Consider the following 19,764-nt stretch of genomic DNA (forward strand, 5'->3'; position numbering starts at 1 on the left):
GTATAAGTTTATTTAATATACATTGTGTGTTCGGGTGTATGAGTGTTTCTGGTGAGCGAAATACAGAGGTGGTCAAAAGTATTTACACAACGAGCTTTTTTTTCAATTGTCAACTAATTGAAAAAAAAGCTCGTTGTGTAAATACTTTTGACCACCTCTGTATGTGTATAAATGTTTGCTTGAAATAAAGTTAGTTACTTAGAGGCTAGCAAAAAAAATATATATGTATAAACGTTTAAATGTATATGTAGGTATCCAATTCTCTTAGGTGTAGTGTAGGTGTACCACAAAAAAATACATTTAAAAAAGCAGCAACTAAAAATGTCGATTAAAGATAGTGAGTGTGGTCTTGTTGATTTGCCAATTACCTACAATTTCCATAGACTTAGTTTCATTTTCAGTCCTTTTTTCAGCCATCTCTCTTGATGTTATTATTCCTTCATAAATTGCATGTGTTTACCTACGTAAATGTTGCTAATTACCGTTCTATACAGATTGCTTAACTTAAATTTATTTACTCTATTGCTGCTGTGGGGTCACAACAATTTACAAAGAATCGTTTGTATATATATAGCATATATAGCATATAGGCTCGATTAGTTTGTTAGTTTCAGCTAGGTTTGCTGATTGGTTGGTTGGCTTTGTTTTTCGGTTTCAAGTATCCATTTTATTTACTTTGCTTTGTTTTGTTTTGTGTTGTGTTTGCCTTTGGCGCTCGCTCAGTCTTCGCTCGCTTGGGTTATTGTCCTTATCTGATATTGGCAAACAGATTCAGCACGGACTTGTTCTCCTTCTGACTGCGCGCCTTGCTGAATACGTTCCAAAACCGCAGCGTCTCGTCGCCGGCGCCCGTAACAATAGCCTCGCCATCGGGACTCAGCGCCAGGTAGAGCACGCGGTACGAATGGCCCGTCAGCTTGGCCACTTGCGTCAGGGAGGGATACTTCCACACGAGGATCTGGTTCTGCGAGTAGCCGTGCGTGGAGACCAGCTCCGAGGAGTGCTTGGACCAGGCCAGATTGCACACTTGCGAGCCCGTGTCCACGCACTGCATGGGCTGGCCCGTCAGCGTGTTCCAGAATCGGATACACCGATCCGCCGTTCCACCGCCGCTGGCCAGGAGCCCGTGGTGATGCGGCGACCACGCGATCGCCTTCACAGCCGCCATATGCTCCGTGTATGATTGCACAGGATTCACGGAATGCTGGTTCCACACATACAGCCGATTATCGTTGCCGCCGCTGGCCAAGTATTGATTATCCGGCGACCATTTCAGTCCGCACACCTCCTGCCGATGTCCGGCCAAGCGGCGCTCCGATTGCAGCTGCGGCGTTCTCGTGTCCCGCTGTATGATCCAACGGTCTCGCGACCCGCTCGACAGGATGTCACTGTTCCAGGCCAAGGCGCCCACACGCGCCGAATGGCCGTTCAGTTTGTTGATCTGCTTGTTGGCCGCCACATCCCAGACGGTCACGTAGCCGTGATGTGTGCCCACGGCCACGGTGTTGCCACGCTCGTTCCACGACACCGAGGTCACCGTATTCGCATCCGGACTGAGATCACACAGGCGGGTAACCTATCACACATCGATCGGGAAAGCATTTGATTAGTTTATGAACCTAAAGTGCAGGCATTTACCAAGACTCACCTGACTGGTGCACGCGCTCCACAGATAGACACAGCTGCCCAGGCCCACCGCCAGCACGTTTTGCGACGACCAGTCGACCAGGTTCAGATAGAAGTCGTCCTGCAACTCGGGCGCGTCCAGCACCTTGAAGGGAATGCGAGAGATCTTGCGCGTGGCCTTGCGCGGCGATCGCAACAGCTTCTGGCTTTTGGCGCTGACGGGTGACAACGAGTACGGACACTCGCCATTGTAGTCCTGCAAGCGAAGATGAAAACGGAGTTAGTTGAATGCAAACGGATTGGATGCTAATTGCAGGCGTTCCATTTGCTCCAGCCGAGCAAGAAATTGCCAAACGGCGAATGTGTCTCAATTGTGGTCTCTGTGCGGGAATAGCATTGGAGTTCGCTTTGTTTGCGGCCCGCGTACTTGGCGTTCAGCAATTAACGCCATCGTGCTAAGAGCTGCGACCGCGTCGCAATCTCTGCCCCCTGGTCATATGCTGCTCCGCCCCACCACTCACCCACCCTCACCTTGTTCCATGAGCACACACACACAGAAAAAAAGACACACTACCGCTTAACAAACCCATTTCTATGACCGATAGAAGTAAAGATACTTCTTCTATAAGATTTCCAATTCCAAGTTCACATGTTTTTCGCTCCGTGTAGCCTTACAATTCGCATTTGGCACGCATTCCGCTTCGCTGGGAGCTCCGCTCTCCGACTTTTGTTTGCATAGAAAATGCGGGCAGAGAAGTGTGTTAAGCGTATGCGTGAAGGGCCAGTAGTCATAGACATCGGACCTCCGACGGCCACGCCCCCCTGCGCCCCCTCTTACGCAATGGAATTACATATGTACGAAATGCGTGAGTCGACGGTAGATAGATAGATGGATAGATAGACTCAAAACCCAACGGAATTGTGCGTGCCAACGCATTGCCAGATGGAAAATAGTAAGACAAAGTTTCAGATAGAAATGTTAATGAAATGGAAATGGAAAATGGGTCAGGAGAAGAGCTTCTTTCGCCGGAATACATTCCAAGTGCATTCTTATCAAACATCCACATTCGTTTTTAATTCATGAACATAGATTGAAGAATGCTGACTGGCGGTGGTCTTTCCGCATGATTACTAACTTAACTAATCGCTTGGGCATTGCTTCGAAAATGTAACACTGCGATAAAACTGCGGAAATGTTGATGCTGGGATATGAATTGGCATAAGCACTAATGATTAGGACAGCCAAGTTTAGGTTTAGGGCTGACTAATAGTTAAGCACTCATGGGATTTATTGAGAATTACTAACCACTATATATGTGCAAGATGTATGTATTTCAAGCCCGACTCATTTCGCATTTCGCTGTTCCTGATACATTCATTCTTATGACACGCGGTCTTTGGAACACCATTTGTCATTATGGGTTTGGTCAGGTTCTCGTTTCGCGATACCGATAAAGGGGGCAAACATCCCGGCAAACAGAGCGCCCCAGATAAAGTGAACACACATATTGCACATACATATTGGGGTAGATGGGGTTGAGGTGCTTTGACCTGACCCGAAAAATCCACTTGACGTCATGCCGCCTGCTAATTCGTTGAGCAAATTAAAATTTAATTCAATTAACAACAGAGTAAAGTTGCCCGCTCGCCAACAAAAAACGAGATGAGATATACCGAACTTAATTACAGAACTTGGAACCGCAGTTCGCCTCCATATGGGGGCTTTTGCGTGCTCTCCTAATGGTCACTTTACACTTTGGAAAGAATTAAAAATTATATCACAGCCCAGAGAAGCCATTTAATGGTTTTTTTCTCTCACTCCATAAAGCGTACAAGCAACTGCCATTAAATTTAAATGTTTTTCGATGCCATGCAGAGTGAAGAAACAAAAACCACGAGGTGGTGGTAAAGCCTATTAGAAATTCAATTGCTAAAACGCTTAAAGTTTGTCGATCGGCGGGGGGATACCGCCGGCCCGGGGGGGCGGGGGCAAGTGGCAGTAAAGCCCACTGACAAATGGCAAAAGGAAATCCGACAACTTGTAGCCGATTAAAATCGCACAGTGAGCCCATCTTGTTTCAACCTTGCGGCTATGCCTGTTTATCAACTATCTACTTACTATTATTATTACTCTTATTACTATGTATACTATTTGTAGTGTTGCTTCAAGCTAATTGCTTTATTCAATTAAGAGAGCTCTGTTAATTGCAGTACAGTCTGGTACAAAACGGCATGTCACAGTGGCAGAAAACAAACAGCATTCATTCATGCCGCCCAGCAAACACCAAACAAAAGACAAAAATGCGAGCTGAGCTGCTAACCAGCAAATGAGTAGGAAAAAAATCAGCTTGCCGGCCGGCATTTGTTGGATCTTGGCTTTTTGGTATATATATATATATATATATATATATATATTTTTTTTTATTTCTGGTCTGTGGGCGGCGCTTGGAGGCAGGCTTATAAATTAAACAAATAAACAACCAACCAGCAGCGAGAACAGAAAAAAATAAGCAACGAAGAAAACGAGCTGGAGAGGGGGAATTCAAGAGCGTGATTCCAAAAAGAAGTGGCGGTCGAAAAGGGTTAAGCAGCGGGGTGAGGGGGGAGCGGTGGGTATTTAACCCATGTTTAATGGTAATGTTGAACCTGTCGCGGCGATCGTTTGGTATCTCGGATCGGTTCGGACCAACTTAATCACGCTGCCACGAAAATAGTCATCGCTAATGCGATGTTAATGCAAATGTCTGCTGCATAAATTAATAATTATTATAACAATAAAACGCAGAGACAACAAAGGCGAACTATAAAAGATGGGAATTCGCTGCTTTCTGCTGGCATTAGTAGTCGTCTGCCTATAATGCCCCAACTTAATGGCTATTCGAAATGGCCAGACATGGAGCAAAAAGTGAAGAAGAAGCCATCAACAGGTGCACGAAGTGTAGCTTTAACTTATTAATAACTAAACTTATTTATAAGCACAACGAGATACCAAAAAGCAGCACGAATATGGAGTATCTAACAAGCTTAACTATCTTTGATAGTACATATATCCGATACTATATCCGATTTAATCAAAAGGGAGTACCACCTGCTCTGACTAACAATGATCCCCCATTTCATTCATTGGCAGCTAGCTGGGAAGAATTCCAGCATAATCCAGCCACTCGTCAATCAATTCACGACCAATCCCCCATCTTTTCTTTCAATCGAAACAATGGCAAACGTCGAAAAATGTGTTGAGACCATATATTTTTTGGGTGTCTGCTGGACAACGAGAAACTACTGTGGAAACCACATTATTTATGACAATAAGTTTGCGACCGCACATAATTGAATTACATATCGCTTGTTGTGACCACAGGGGCGTATGAAAATATAAGGGCTACATGGGAAGTGGGCGTGGCGCGTTAATTGCGTGGGCGTGATGTGGATGAATGGCCGCTTGATTTGTGACTGAGTAATTGCAGAGTTACTCAAAATCAAAATCAAACCAAAAGCACTCGACAGTTGGCAAATCCATTAGGCCGAAAAGAAATCAACTCGCTGTGCTCGCTATTAATCAACCAAAAAAAAAAAAAAAAAATTAAAAAAAAAAAAGTAAAACAATCAAAATATCCGAAATACAAAGTGGACCCAAGTGACTTTTTCCCTCTTGCCATCGCTGAAATGGCCAAACTACGGCCCAAATGGGCACACAGAAATCTCAGTTATATTGACTCAAGTGCCGTTTTAGACCACTGAAGTAGTAGTTGAAGATGAAGAATTCTACACTCCGGTCTCTCGACCACTTCAAGTTGCGTTTCTTTCTTTCCATTACCCACACACTCTGCGATTGCGATGGGGTTTATGCAAAATGTAGCTATCTTTAGATACTCTATACTATGAGTATTCCATGAGAATAATCCCAAACACGATTAATCTGAAAGTCTGCTATTTCATCTTGCTGTCAAATCTAATCACAAGCAAATAGCAAGCAATCAATCTACACAGCATCCAAAGCAAAGAGTATTCGAGTATTTGACTACTTTTCATTATCTAAAGTGAGTGCGTGTACTGCTCACTTATTTGTTTCGAACGGAGGGAATTCGGCTTTGTTATTTTTTCTTTTTCGCTGGCTGCCGATGATTTTTCAACCGCTTCTGCTGCTGCGGCAACGTGTCAACTGTCAAAAATCAGTCAAAGCAAAATATTCAACAAAGTCGAGAAGGGCCAACGACGACGACGACGGTCAGCGGACGTGCCCCACACGTACCTCTTTATTTATTTTGGAGTTGGCAATTGAGGCAACATAAATCTGATAAGCGGGCAAATATGTCAGGTCTGCAATAATAATAATTACGATGGCGATGGCGATAGTGGTGATGTGGAAGATCACCGGCGATGCCACGCATCTAATGACAAGTGGCCATAGTTACCCGCTCCACACATCTGGCTTTTCTGTTTCGATTGTTGTTTCTGCTTCGGTTTCTGGTTTTCCCATCTATTTCACTTTTTGACCAAACACTTGAGCAATCAGTCGTCCACCAGCCATACACATTCGAATACAATTACATGGCGACGGATGGGATGAGAGATGGGATGTGCTGCCTTTTATGGACGTTGGGATCTGGATCTACGAACACGTTGGCCATCATCACGCGGCGCACATGGGCGTCCAGAAGAGTGTGTTCACCTCGAGTTTTGGTCGTGGCAACTTTTCTCCTTAGACCAAAGCAAAGACTTTTCACAGAAACCGGTTTCCATCGATCAATAGATAGACGGTTAGATAGACACAGACACGACTCGACGCGGCCAGTCTTGAATGCCGGCCAGTTGTTTTCCCGGTCGGGAAAACGTCAGACGTTTTCAGCAGACAATCAACAATGGGTGGAAGAGACATATGTACCATACATATGTACAAATATCATAACTAATGTTACGAGAAGATGGAGTATAAAGGCATAGAAATCAAATTCCCACGATTCGTTGCTCTTGCGGTTTATTCAACTTTCCATTTGATATCGCTGCTTTTTCATTTCGAGCAGCAGAAGAAAAACTCAATTAACACCGACTGCAAATTCAATTAAATGCATTCTGCAGCACACAATGCCATGCGAAACCTCAATCGAAAGTCAAATTCGCTGACCTTTCAGCTTGGAGCATTCCTGGCACAAGAATTCATTGAGAAATCAAGTGCAGTTTGACAAAAGGAAACGCTTTTTGCTTTGTGTGAATATTGAAACATTTTGCCTATCGATATTTTCGATATCATTTCCATCGAACTTTTACTCTCCTATTGCTGGAAGTGGTAGAATCCAACCTTTTAGCCCACTTGTGCACTATCGAAATCCTCGATAACTGAAATTCCGATAATTCCGATATTCTCTCTCCCAGTGTAAACGCTTAGCATATATATTAAAAAAAAGAAAACCCCCCTGGAACTGGAAACACAAAATGCTAATGGAAGAAACTCACCTGCTTGGTGGGTGACTGGTACTTGAAGAGACTCCGCTTCGCGGCCGGCGTGTAGGCATTCTCATTCCGCTCCTCGCCGGCGGTCTTCACGTCGTCGATCGCCGATCCGAGGAGCTCGTTCTTCAGGAGGCAGGAGTAGGCGAGACTATCGCGTGCCGTTTCCCCGCAGTCCCGCTGCTTCTTGCTCGTCTGCGGCGAGTTGTCATTGGACTTGTTGATCGACGCGAAGTTCGTCTGCCAGTTGTTGTACGCTCTGCAGGCGGAGAAGATAGGAAGCACGGAAATGTTAATGCGATGAAAATGCCATTCATTAATTAAGGCTAGAAGAGGAAAATTGCTATATTACCCTAGTCCAAGTTTAAGCACTACGTTTTCTATGATTTATTGGCATTACAAAATGTGCATCATTTTCAACCTATGAATAAATACCATTATTTTTACTTTTTATTTATTTAAAGAGTTCGCTTCGTTGCAGCAATGGGAAAAAAGGTTGATGTGCACATCAAAATGTACTTAGCCTTACATAAATAATTTATATCAAAAATCCACAATGGAATCACGGGAGGGCACACAGAACGCAGACTAAATAAATTTATGCAAACGCGTTCAAATTCAATTTAGCCATATCGTCTGGCATTTTCCCCCCAACCCACCCAACCCCCTTTCCGCCAAAACAATTGTTATTATTTCTACCCATTAAAAACATAAAAAACGTGTGCAACGTGCAAAAAAATTATTGACGGTCGAATTGTGCAAAAACTTTGCGAGAAACAACAACTAAATATACAATATTCAGTCGCCATGAAATTTGCCCAAGTGTGAGAACTGAGAATGCACTGCACTGCGAAAAACTGTTTACGAATGCAATAGGCGTTGGCTGTTTTCGCTGCGTGTCATTTGACAAAGGCCCCCAGCCCCACGACTTTACCCCTTTTTTAATGATTATATCTGGCAAACGCATTTGAAGCGCTCACTTCCACCTCGAATAAATCAAATTTCACAAACGGATGGGGGACGCAATTTGAGCGATGAAAAATATACACATACAAAATGCAGGCGCAACGAATGACAATTCAATCAGAAGGTGGGTAATGCTAAAAAATATATATATATATATATAGATGTACATATAATATGCCACCTCTAACCGGAAACTAATTAAGTTTCAACGCTGAAAATAATGACCAACTCGACGATTGTGTTTCTCCATCTTTCTGTTTCCGACCAACTCTTCTCGACTCGTCGTCGCTGAACTCTCACGTCGGTTTGGTTTGGGCCTTGTCGTTGAACCCATGTTGCCACACAAGAGTTCAGATTTCCCCGTTTTCCCATGAAGTTTTTGGTAAAGTCTTGGCAATGTCGCCTCTTCGCTTCTTGAACTCATTTCGTGTTTGATTTCTACGCGGAACTCATTAGCGAATGAAGCAGAAATACGCAAGTTCTTTCGTCATCATTACATTTAATCTACATTAGTTTAAACAATAATTCATTAATTCATATATTTCAGATATGAATAGATCTGAAAATGGAATACAGCTAAAATATGTCAATCCTATCAATTTACACCGTCGTAGGTGCGTAGCTTTTCCACTATTATAATATCATGTAAATTATCGCTGGTTGTTTGTTGCTACACTTTGTTTGTTTGTTCGCTTGTTGCTACACTTTTTTTTTATTTGTTTGTTGCTACTTCTGCCCGCCGGCGGACATGGGAGCACCGTTACCAGAACGAGGCCCAGCCAGGCGGGAAATTCATAGGTTGCCGACTTGTAACCGCTGCGGTTCGTTCTTTGCTCGCCAGCGGAAGAGATGACGTAGCAAAAAAAAAAAAAATAATAAAAAAAATAACGGCTCGTGTAGAGTTCAATGCACCCAAACAAACAAAGTTACAAAGTTACAGAAGCCATCAACGTGTCGCTAGTGGAAAATCCTATCATTGTGATCTGTGGAAACCAACTCACCTGCAGGGTATGAAGCGGTCGAGAGATGTGGGCGTGGTGGACGACTCGAAGTTGTCGAACAGATTCCGGGCCACAGGACTGTAGTGCTTCAGGATGCGCTTCTCGTACTCGGGACTAAACATCTTAGGCGCCTTCGACTGGCAAAAACTCAACACAAACTCAAATTCAACCAAACAAAACTTGCAAACAAAAAAATAACACTCAAAAAAAAATAATAAGTCTTTAGTTTTAATTTAAAACTTAAAAAGTCTGGTTTACGTGGCGTAGAAAATATATATATATATGTGTATATATATACAGACACAATTTATGTAGGAGGGCTGCAAGAGAGAAAAAAAGCAGATAAAAATAATTAATTAGAATGGTTGCTCTATGTATTGCGGTGTTGTTTTCGAATTTGAATAAAATTGTAATTTATTTGCGCTGTTTTTCGACTGACTACAGCGACATTTTGCTGGCCCCAAAAGCCATTAATCAACGTCTGGAATTGAATCTGGCCTTTTGGCTTTGGGCTTTGGGCCTGGCTAATCAACCCGACAATTGCCTTTCTATTTCCCCCAGTCTTTTTCGCACCCATTTCGTTTTGGGGGCGTATCAATCACGGCTCAGAATAGAATACAAGCCGGCTACGATGGGAAGAGGCAGCGGGTGGGCTGTCATGTATTTTGGATGTATCTACCCTCGGTGGCGTTCTGCATACCGAAGAAGCTAACGAAAACGAAGCTATTGGCTGCGATCTTCCTAAGTTAGCCATTGAAACACTTCAAATGTATCAACTTTTGGTGGAGCTGACTCTTGGTCAAAATATGAAATATGATCGGCTCTATTCGCCGCTAATTAGCTCCGCCCCAGCGATCTAGTCGCTCTTCCTAGATATTTTTTTTCACATTTATATTCCTAGCGTGCCTGGCTGTAATTAATTTATGGGCGTTAAGTGTTGCTTGTTTGCGGCGGCGCTGCAAGTTTTCCCTTTTGGGAAGAGGTGTTTTTCTTCAAGAACCTATAGATGCACAGCAGCGTAACCAGAAGCGGAAAACTCACTCAGTCAAAACACTTCCGCGTCGGGTTGAATTACAGCTTTTTTCTTTCGTTTTTCTATTACACTTTCATAGCCGATCTTTTGCTTTACAAAATATATATATATATGAAACTTGAGGAGCTGAACACTATAGACGGGCAGGAATGACAACAGTCGACAGGTTACTGATCCGCCTGGAAAGTAAAAACCCTGTTATGGCTTCGCCACGCCGTCGCTTCCCGGCCTCGAATGCAGATAAGACCAAAGCTATTGATATTGACTCGCAGGTACCGCCCTTGGCAGGTACTCAGAACGCAGAACGCTGATAACTCCGATTGCCGATGCCAAGTAAACGTTACCTTCCAAAAATATCTACCCTGCTGAAATCCATGACTCAAGCCCAAGTCCAAGTCCCAGGAGCAAAGTACAAGACGACGACTTGCGACGATAACCGTAAAATGAAGCCAACTGCGATAAGGTTTGAATGAATAGGGGTACGGTTTCGTTTCCCCATCATATTGGGGGGGCCCGTGTGAAAGTTTTGCTAGTGCAAATAAAAACGGGTAGCATTCCAGTAATTCTCCCCGGGGGAGGTTTCGAAATACATACATTGGAAAGCCCCCAGTAAACAATACGTAATCGCATTACAATTGATTGGTTGATCTGTTGGGTTCTTTTACATTATCAATGAATGGAGGGATTCGTAGATTTGATTGATCTTTAAAAACTAGTTACTTTGAAAAGTTGGAATTGTAAGATACATGTTCGTAGCCAAATCAAAAAAGTGATATTTTCTAGGGTTGTTGCGGTGATGCCACCCCCTTTTCCAGGGCAACTGAACCCGTTCGCCCCCTCTCTGTCGCACCCACACAGTGCATTTGATGGAAGGTGACACGTCACTTTCCACGACTCCTACCCTCTCTCTCATTCGTACTCCCCCCGCTCTCGCTCTCTCTCTATGTCACTGATCAAGGACAATGAACTTGGCCTGCTATTGTTGTTCCTTTCACGCTGGCTGTGATCTAAGACAATCTGTTTATGTTTCGTGCATGTGTTCGTACTATTTTTAGTGCATGACTTCCAAGGAGCGATTGGAAGTGGAAGGTCAACTGGAATGGGTGAGCTGGATGAATGGAGGGGGGCAGGCAGATAGAGATAAAGAGCGCTCTGTGGGAGAAGAAAATGCCAAGGAAATTCCAGGCTCTATAAATACAAGAATCGAGAAATCGAAAACCGCAGCGGGCGATAAGAAATAAAATCCGGGGGATGTGGTTATTTACGTCTGCACCTCGCTGCGTTTCAGATTTTTAAACTTCACCTCCTTATCATGCCACATTAAAGCTGGAATGATAACGGACCACAGACAACAACAAAAGCAACCCTTACATGGGAGGGCAACTGCACGGGAATAATCGATGGCCGTAACGAAACAAAAAGAAAAAAACACAACACGATGAAAAAACTGCATTTATGTCAAGGACATGGCATCCAAATCGCAAAAACACACTGCGTTTCAATATTTAACTTGGCAATTTGCAATCAAATATGTTGTGGTTGTTTCTATTGTTATTGCTTTTCCTATTAGGCAGACAAGGAGAGGAGCAGAAGAGAGAGAGCGGATGCGGGAGAGGGTGAGATCGTTCGACTCTCCGTTATGCTGCATCCCACTCGCACACAATGTACAGCAAGCGATGGAAAATTGAAAAGGAGTTGAGTGTAGGAGAGAGGGAGGGGAGAAAAAGACGGTTATCTTTGCCAGACATAACTGTTAAGACACACCGACGCAAAGCGCACCCACACACGCACACAAGCAGACTAGACTAGCACTTTCCACAGCTTTAGTTTTTCCGTAATCCACGGCTTTTCTGGGGCACTTACATTTTGAACAGGGTTCTAAACGTCTAGTTTCACGCGCTAAAAACGGTTAATTTTGATTTTCGAACAGCTGGACGCGACGCGAACTCGTTTCTCGCCGTGTAATTGCCGCTGCCACTTTGGGAAAACTCTTACAAATACCGCTTTTCGGGGGTTGTTGTTGCGGCTCGGGGTTTCTTCTGTTATTACACGGGCTGATACGTTTTGTGTTGGCAATGCGCGATTTCGAGTTGGTCTACTGCCCGTGCTGCTTCCTTCATTACAACAAAAAAAAGTTACGATTTTTCAAGCAAACAAGCTAAAGTGTTACCGTTCGTGGAATGACTAAAGCATACCAAGCATAATGGGGCCTAATTCGATGGAAAATACTGAATTTCACACTAATATACCGTATTTATAGCACATCAGCTGGGCATAGCCGTTAGGTTTAAATGTTACAATAAATTGCTAAAAATTTGTCTTTATTTATTGACAAACATTCATCCAATAGGTGGAACAAGACACTCGCTGTTTTCAGCTTTTGTTGCATTTACTTACGACGCAAAACAGTTAATTAACTTTATAGCAATCCTTGCCAGTGTGACCATGCTATATCAATTATGGTCAACCATAATTATCGACACTTGAAAAAATGTCTTACTTTAAAATTAAATTTGTTTATAAAAATCCATATTGTAAATTGAATGAAAATCGAAAAACCCATAGAATTATGTAAAAATAGATGTATTTCAATTGAAAATATTTCGCGATGACATGAAAATGACTTGCAAACGCAAGTGGTGAACACCTTACAAGCGAAGAACAAAAAAATTAAAAGATAAACCTAAAGATATTAGCTTCTCTCGTGTTAGCCTAACTTATCAACTATCTTAGTCAACATAGCCTAAAACAGTTAAACACAAGAGACGAGATAAATACTTTCCAGTCCGCCGTACACTGAACGAATCGATTGAGTTAAAAAAGAGAATATTTATGTTGAGGAAAACTTTCGGATGTTGGAGAACTTCTTACTTGGGGCGATACAAAAAATATATATATCTATATATATTCCTATGTACTTTTTGCTATTTACTAACTCTGACTTATAGCTACACTATGAATTTGTTTTACTGTTTAGGCGTAGGTATAAATGTATATATATCAATATATATTTTTTTATGAGGCTTATACAGCTTTTTATATATACATTTAAAAGAGTTGTCCGATGTGTGTGTGTGTGTGTGTGCACATACAAAATTGGTTAAATTATACAATTTAGCGTTCAGTAAAGTAGTACTAGGATCTAAAATTTTCCGTTGCTTAGGATTTGTACTTGCAAGTTGCTCGCATGTTTCGTTACAATCTAGCCTAGCGCCTTCGCGTGCCGACTGTGGATGCGGCCAAAGATGCTCCTGGTGGTCCCGCTGCCCCGCCTCCAGATCCCGGTGATCCCGCCGCCCTGTTCCTGTCACTATAGCAACTGATGGCGGGTATCAGATTGCCAGAGTTGCCACTGCTGCTGCGCAACGACCACCGCTTGTTCAGGTGATGCGCCGCCGCCGCCAAGGCCGCCGTATATGCACGCGTTCCAATTGCCAACGTGGGCACGGCTGCATTCAGTTTCTTCGGCGAGGGCGGCGGACGCGCAGAGATGGCGCCATTGCAGGCCTGCAGGCGACTTGATTTCGGATTCGAGGACGATCCAGCACTGCCGCTGGCACTGACACTCATTGTGCTCCGGCGCAAGCTCATTCTTTGCTCTCGATCCTCGTGACTGCGTTTAAGGCGCCTGGCTGGTGTGCCGGGAGTACGCGATCCGTTTCCCCTGGACGTGATGACCGGACTGGCTGGGCGGGTGAAGACGGCTGGACTGCTGCCTCCGCTGGCTGGCGACGAATTGCTAGGGGGCGTGGCTGAACCGCCCGACAAAGCGGGTACATTCCTTGTCCGTAGCGTGCGCTTGGTCATGTCCAGGTCCCGGCCCAGACCGACACCGACACCCACACCCAGGCCCAAGGTGCAGAGACTGCTGCGCAGCTGCCTTTTGTTCACACCACCGCTGGCCGTCAAGGTGTGGCTGCGGCGGGTCATCATCATGGAACTGCTGCTGGGCACAACATTGCCAGCGCTGTTTCCACTCGCATTGGCCACCACATTGACGCTCCGCCGACTATTGGCTGCCGCCGCAGGACTGCTTCCACCACTGGTCGATCGTCCGCCGCCGCCGCCTACACGCCCAGCTGCCGGTGTGCCAGATGCTCCGGCTGTTCCTCCGACCGTTTCACTGCTGTCTCCATAGGCCACAATCGCCGCAGCACTGGATTGTATGAAGGACTTGGGTTTGCCATGCTTGAAGATCTGGCGACGACGCGTCTGCATGTGCTGATGGTTCTCGTTGGGCACGTTGCGATATCGTCGGATTCGAGGCGCGGTCATAGATCCGCCCAGTCCACCAGATTCGGCGGGCAGGGTGTCAGCCATCGTGGAATTCGCCACGGCTACGGGCGTGGCCTCAGATTCCTGAACCTTTTTGATGCGCTGGAATATGTAGTGTACGGCATTGACATCCTCTTTGGGCATCTCGGCCACTGTATCTAGCACGGCAACCGGTTTGGTGTCTTGCTTCTTCGGCAGCTTCTTCTCCTGCTTGGGTGGAGGTTTTTCTACCGCGATGATCACCTCCGGGACTTTCATGGGCTCCATCTTGTCCACAATCTGGTCAGGCTCCACATGAGTGGGTGTGGCGGGCAACGTGGAGCTCACTTCATTGTCCTGCAACTCTTGTTCGGGTTGCATTTCTATCTCTATTACTGTGGAATCCGACTCCTCCTCGTCTTCTTGTAATGTAGCACACCACTCACTGGCGGTGGCGGTGGTCACTGGGAAAACAAACTCGTGCTGTCCCGAACTACTAATGGCCTCCACCTCCATTTGCTCCATTTGCTGTTCGCGCTGCTGCTGCTGCTCCAGGGCTACCTGCTCCTCCTCGGCACGCTCCTGCTGCAGTAGAGCATCCAGCTCGAGCAGCTCCGCCGGCTGCTGTGGCCACGATTCGGTCAGCCGCTCCCTTTCACGCCTGGTCTCTAGTTGGGTCAGCGAATAGCCCTCTTGCTGCTGATAGTGCTGCTGCTCCTGGATGATCTCCAACATGCTGCGGTCCAGCACAACGGATGCGGAATGGACAGTGGTTTGTTGTTCTGCTACTGCTGCTGCTTCTGCGGCGGCGGCTGCTGCTGCTGCTGAACGCGAGCGTGCCTCCTGCTCCTCCTGCTCGTTTAACAGGGAGTTGTACGACTCGGCGAAACTGTAGCTACTCTCCAGATGCTGCTCCAACTCATTCAGCTCACGATTTTCAGCCGCCTCCGCAGAATCTATTACGGACTGGGCTATGCTGCTAGCATAATTGGTGCACTTGTCAATGCTGGTGTGAGAGTACATGTCCAATGTTAAGACATCCATTCGATCTGGTTCGGGATCGGGCTCCGGTTCAGTGACGCCACTCCAGGAATTGTTGATGGTTGACTTGCGCCACGCTTTTCTGTGGTTGAACAAACTTTGCTGCAGAATTCCCATCGATTTGATTTCCTCCTCCTCCTCCTCCTCCTCCTCTTCTTCTTCTACCGTTTCCTCATCTTCATCCAGCTCGTCCTCGTCCACATCGAAGTAGTCGAAGTGGCGGAAGGCTTCCGGAGGCGAATGCCGCTTGGCCAAGGCACTGTACGGCTGGTCCAGCACATACTCATGCTCCTCGATGAGAAAGTCAGGGTAGTTGTTCTCCACATCCAGTGTCGGCAGCTCCTCGTCGTCCTCCTCCAGCAGTAGCTCCACCTCCAGATCGGTGTCGCGTGCCATCGCGGATGGGGAACGTGTTGGCGTCGTGGGCGAGTTATTGCGGGCCGCTGGTGTTAGTATCACAGTCACAACGGACGTGTTGTCCGCACGCATCTTCTTGGCGGCCCAGGTTTTGAGGGCCTGATCCACCAGCGCCTTGCTGGGATTCATGACGTCCTGCTCGTTGAGTATCTCGCCGATTAGATGCTCCTTGCGCACACTGTCCACCGCCTCCTGGGCGGTCACCACATTCCACAGGCCATCGGTGCCGAAGATTAAGCATCTGCAGGCAAATTATTCAATATTAAGATGTCCAGCGGTGTAGCTATTTTATCAGAATCACTTACCGAAAGGTACTGGGATTGATCTTAACCACTTTGACATCCGGATCGGGACTCACAACGAACTCCTTGAAGCGGGAATTGTAGCTCCAGAGATCGCCCAGGGAACGAGCCACCGCCAAAAAGGGTATTTCATCTACCAGAGTTCTGCGGCGAATGGGACCGCGATGCATTGGGTCCCTGGGTCGGTTCCACACCACTCGCGGAACTCCCGATTTGATGGCAACATTGCCACCGGAACGCTGGATTCTCGTCTTCTCTGCCAGTGACTCCGGCTTGTGGTCTGTGGTCAGTGGACGAGCACGCCAGTTGCGTTCGCCCTTGTTCTGGTAACCCAAAACGATCCCAGAATCACCCACATGACCAATGTAGATCTTCTCGCGACGCATGAAGGCCACTGTGGCGGTGGTGCCGGCGGTGCTCAGGTGCCCATTGGCAGTGCGTGGCCATTTCTCTGCGGGGTTGGGAAAGGATAATACCAGATTTTAGGATTTTCCATAATTCCAACTTAACTTATACGTTATCAAATATGAATTCAGCTTAAACAAAAAAATGGTTGTATTATGAGTCATAAAATTTGCATTAGCCCATTAATCTAACAGAAAACCTAAATTACTTCATGAAATTATAAACAATACATAGGGTAAGGACAAAAACAATCCCAAATCGCTTTAAAGTTCGGGATTTTCCCAAACAACTAAAGATAATTTCTACTTATATGTATATATTTAATCAGGCCATGAGTAATAGCATTTAAACAGCGACTTTACATGATGAAAGCAGTTGAAAAAATCATTTTCCAAGGCCCCTGGATTTTTGGCGCTAAACTGAATATTTCGGAATATCGAAACGACGGGTATTGATATTTCCCACACAGATACACACCTACAAACGTGTATCTGCGTTTCTGGCATCCCTTGAATTTCTGTGTACTTTGTTTTTGTTATGCGAATAGGAAATGGGCACACATTTATTTTCTTTTTTCCTTTGCCACCTCTTGCTCTCTCACTCGCTGCATCTCTTTCGTTCTCGCATTTCGAAACGCCTTGGTGGGCCGCGCCGCCATACGGTCGACCCGCTCTAACTCACGGCGGGGTTGCCATGCTTGGCGAGAGTACAGCCATATGGCAAGTCCGTGGAATATTCCACTCGCGATAACTAAGTGTGTGTGTGCATTTGTATCTGTATCTGCTGCTGTACTTGTATCTTTTTGGTGTGGGCTGACAATAGAGATGAGCAATTGAGCGATGGTTGAGTCATCGCCACACACGGTTGCATAATTACCTAGAGATGGGAGACCCAAGGGAGCAGCTCGGGACTTGAGGCAACTTTTTTTTTGTGTGGGGGGGGCGAAACGGCAACCCTGACAACGGGGACTTACGCGGTTTGAAACCGCCAACTGGCAGTTAATTCAGTTTTCGCGCATCTCTAACGGTCGCTTGGCATTGGCAACAATTTGGATATGAAAATGCATGAGAGAAGGCAGAAATACAAATACAAATACAAGTATATTATATTCTCTTTTTTTCGTATGATTTAAAATCTTTATGCCAACTGACTTATGCCTTCTTTGGGTTGCCTTAACTTTGAGATGGCTAAGTTTCCCAGATATTTCGTGCTCACCTTGTTCCCGCCACATGGCGAAATGTGTGGCGATGTATCCCTCGCGTATGGCGCGCAGGACATCCTCATCCTGATCTGACCAGAACTGCTTCTGCTTGACGATCTCGAGCATAAGGTGCTCCTTGGCGAAGAGGGCGGCCTCGGGACCGCCGTGTCCGTCGTAGATGCCAAAAAATGCGTATTCCAGTTCGTGGGTGATCGGTGATTCCTGGTAGGCCACCGAGAACTGATCCTCCATGTATTTGCGGCCTCCCTGGCAGCATTGTCCAGTTACGCGCATATTGACGCCCAGGGAGGAGCACGGCGACGGATTGCCGGTGGATGCGCTACTTCCAGTGGCGGAGCTGGAACTTGAATTACTGTTGGAACTGCTGCTCGAATTGGAATTGCTGCCGGCACAGCTCTCTGGAATCGATCGCGGTGGAACGATGGCCGCCGACCGGCGCAATCGACTCTGTGCCGCTCCGCCGCCCCGCGAGCGGTTTATTGTTGTGGTTGTTGCTGAGTTTAAACGTTGTTTCTTTGGACTTAAAGGCTTGGCTGGTGATCCCACCTCCACATCGACGACTATTTCCTCGGCATATGCTTCCATCTCGGTGAACTCCAGGTCGGGAATGGGAATGCTGCTCCTCTCTGGCTTCTGCTCCGGCTCTTTCTCCTGTGCGACTCCTACCGCAGCCGGTTCAACAACAACAACATCACTGCTGGCATCCAGTGCTGGATGGCATGCACTGTTATTGTTGTTATTGCCGCTGCTGCTGCCGCCGTGGCGAGAAGAGGAGAACTGCTGTCGAGGAGTAACGGAGGCTGTGGCTGTGGCTGGAGTTGTGCCGCCGTCGTCCCCATAATAGTTAATAATATCAAATTCCACGGACGAATCATCTGAGTCCTGGAAAGTACCGCTATTCGCTGCCGTTTCACGCAAACGGACTACCGTTTTTTCGATGGCCGAATTGATGAGGCATCTGTTGGTGGTATTGGTAGTGGCGATGATTGTGTTGGCATTTGTATTGGTATGGGTGCTGGTGCTACTCCTGTTATTGGCGGGCAACATCTTCCTGCTTCTCCCTCTGTTATTTTTTGTGGTTTTCCCCCGACTTTTGTTTATGCTGCCTGCTGGTGCTTCTTCTTCTTCCGCCTTTTAGTCTTCACCGTCTCGCAGTGTTGTAATTTCCGTTGACATTTGGCACTCTCACACACACGTACAACGCAACACAACACAAAAAACAATAAAATATATATAAGGTACTAGAAGAAAAAGCGACTCAGGCCTTTCTCTCTCCCGCTCTCGCTCTCGCAGCCCTCGCTGTGGCGGGCAGTGCAAGCGAGACGACTATCTATGTGCTGTATATAATTTACGTTCGCCAACGAGCTTGAGTGTGTGCGTGCTCCATCTAGCGTATTTAGTGTTTTGTGTTTGCAATTGGCCGCCAAAAACCGATGAATTTCATTTATTTTGCACCAAATCGAGGATTTAGAAGTAGATTGTAATTTCTGCTTTCGCTTTCAGCAATAGTGTTAAAAGACATCGGTCTTTTATCCTCGACAAAAGACCTAATGACCAAGGCGCGCAGTTTTACCTTGATGATTTGTTGTTCGACAGCATTTTTTGCCGTTCGATTCTGCTCTCGACTTCCGAACACTTTACTTTTTTTTTATTTTAATTTTTTGGCTGTCAGCACGTCCACACCCACACACACAACAAAATTCACAGTAAATTGTTTAACAAAAATTATGTTGAAAAAAAAATCAAATAGAAAGCGTGTGACCGTTGTGAAAGTAGGTCGAAAACACCACGCTCCATAGACGATGTATAATGCTGGCAGCACAGCAATCGATAACAACGAGGCGGGGTTGATATCGATGAATGTGTCAAATGCATTATTTTTAATTTTGTAGTAATTTATACACTTATTATAAGGTAAAAAGTTTTCTCTGGCAACTAAAATTTGCTCTAACATTGGAAAGCAATTAGTTTAACAAGCAAAGTCTGGACTCCATAATGATGAATGGTTGGGTTAGATATCTTACGTATTATATATTATTTAGTTCACTA

General features: G+C 45.6%; 2 protein-coding genes and 1 long non-coding RNA gene across 3 annotated transcripts; 1 reads left to right on the forward strand and 2 right to left on the reverse strand.

The window, feature by feature from the left end:
* Positions 1 to 130: 130 nt before the first annotated feature.
* Positions 131 to 12,247, reverse strand: LOC117147384 (fizzy-related protein homolog). Its single transcript, XM_033314256.1, has 5 exons — positions 11,938 to 12,247; positions 9,042 to 9,361; positions 7,081 to 7,333; positions 1,649 to 1,882; positions 131 to 1,576 (listed from the first exon to the last, which is right to left on the reverse strand). The coding sequence occupies exons 2-5, from the start codon at positions 9,161 to 9,163 to the stop codon at positions 749 to 751; spliced, it is 1,437 nt and encodes a 478-aa protein (XP_033170147.1). The 5' UTR covers positions 9,164 to 9,361; positions 11,938 to 12,247; the 3' UTR covers positions 131 to 748.
* LOC117147385 lies at positions 4,487 to 8,913 on the forward strand. The gene is made up of 2 exons (XR_004459837.1): positions 4,487 to 4,553; positions 8,588 to 8,913. It is a non-coding gene; the product is annotated as an uncharacterized LOC117147385 (long non-coding RNA).
* Positions 12,248 to 12,641: 394 nt separating the features above from the next.
* LOC117146852 lies at positions 12,642 to 19,499 on the reverse strand. Its single transcript, XM_033313417.1, has 3 exons — positions 17,709 to 19,499; positions 16,092 to 16,539; positions 12,642 to 16,027 (listed from the first exon to the last, which is right to left on the reverse strand). Exons 1-3 carry the CDS (start codon positions 18,760 to 18,762, stop codon positions 13,282 to 13,284), a joined length of 4,248 nt encoding a protein of 1,415 aa, XP_033169308.1. The 5' UTR covers positions 18,763 to 19,499; the 3' UTR covers positions 12,642 to 13,281.
* Between the last annotated feature and the right edge of the window lie 265 nt (positions 19,500 to 19,764).

The sequence above is a fragment of the Drosophila mauritiana genome, chromosome X, assembly GCF_004382145.1.
Source record: "Drosophila mauritiana strain mau12 chromosome X, ASM438214v1, whole genome shotgun sequence".
Lineage (NCBI taxonomy): Eukaryota > Metazoa > Arthropoda > Insecta > Diptera > Drosophilidae > Drosophila > Drosophila mauritiana.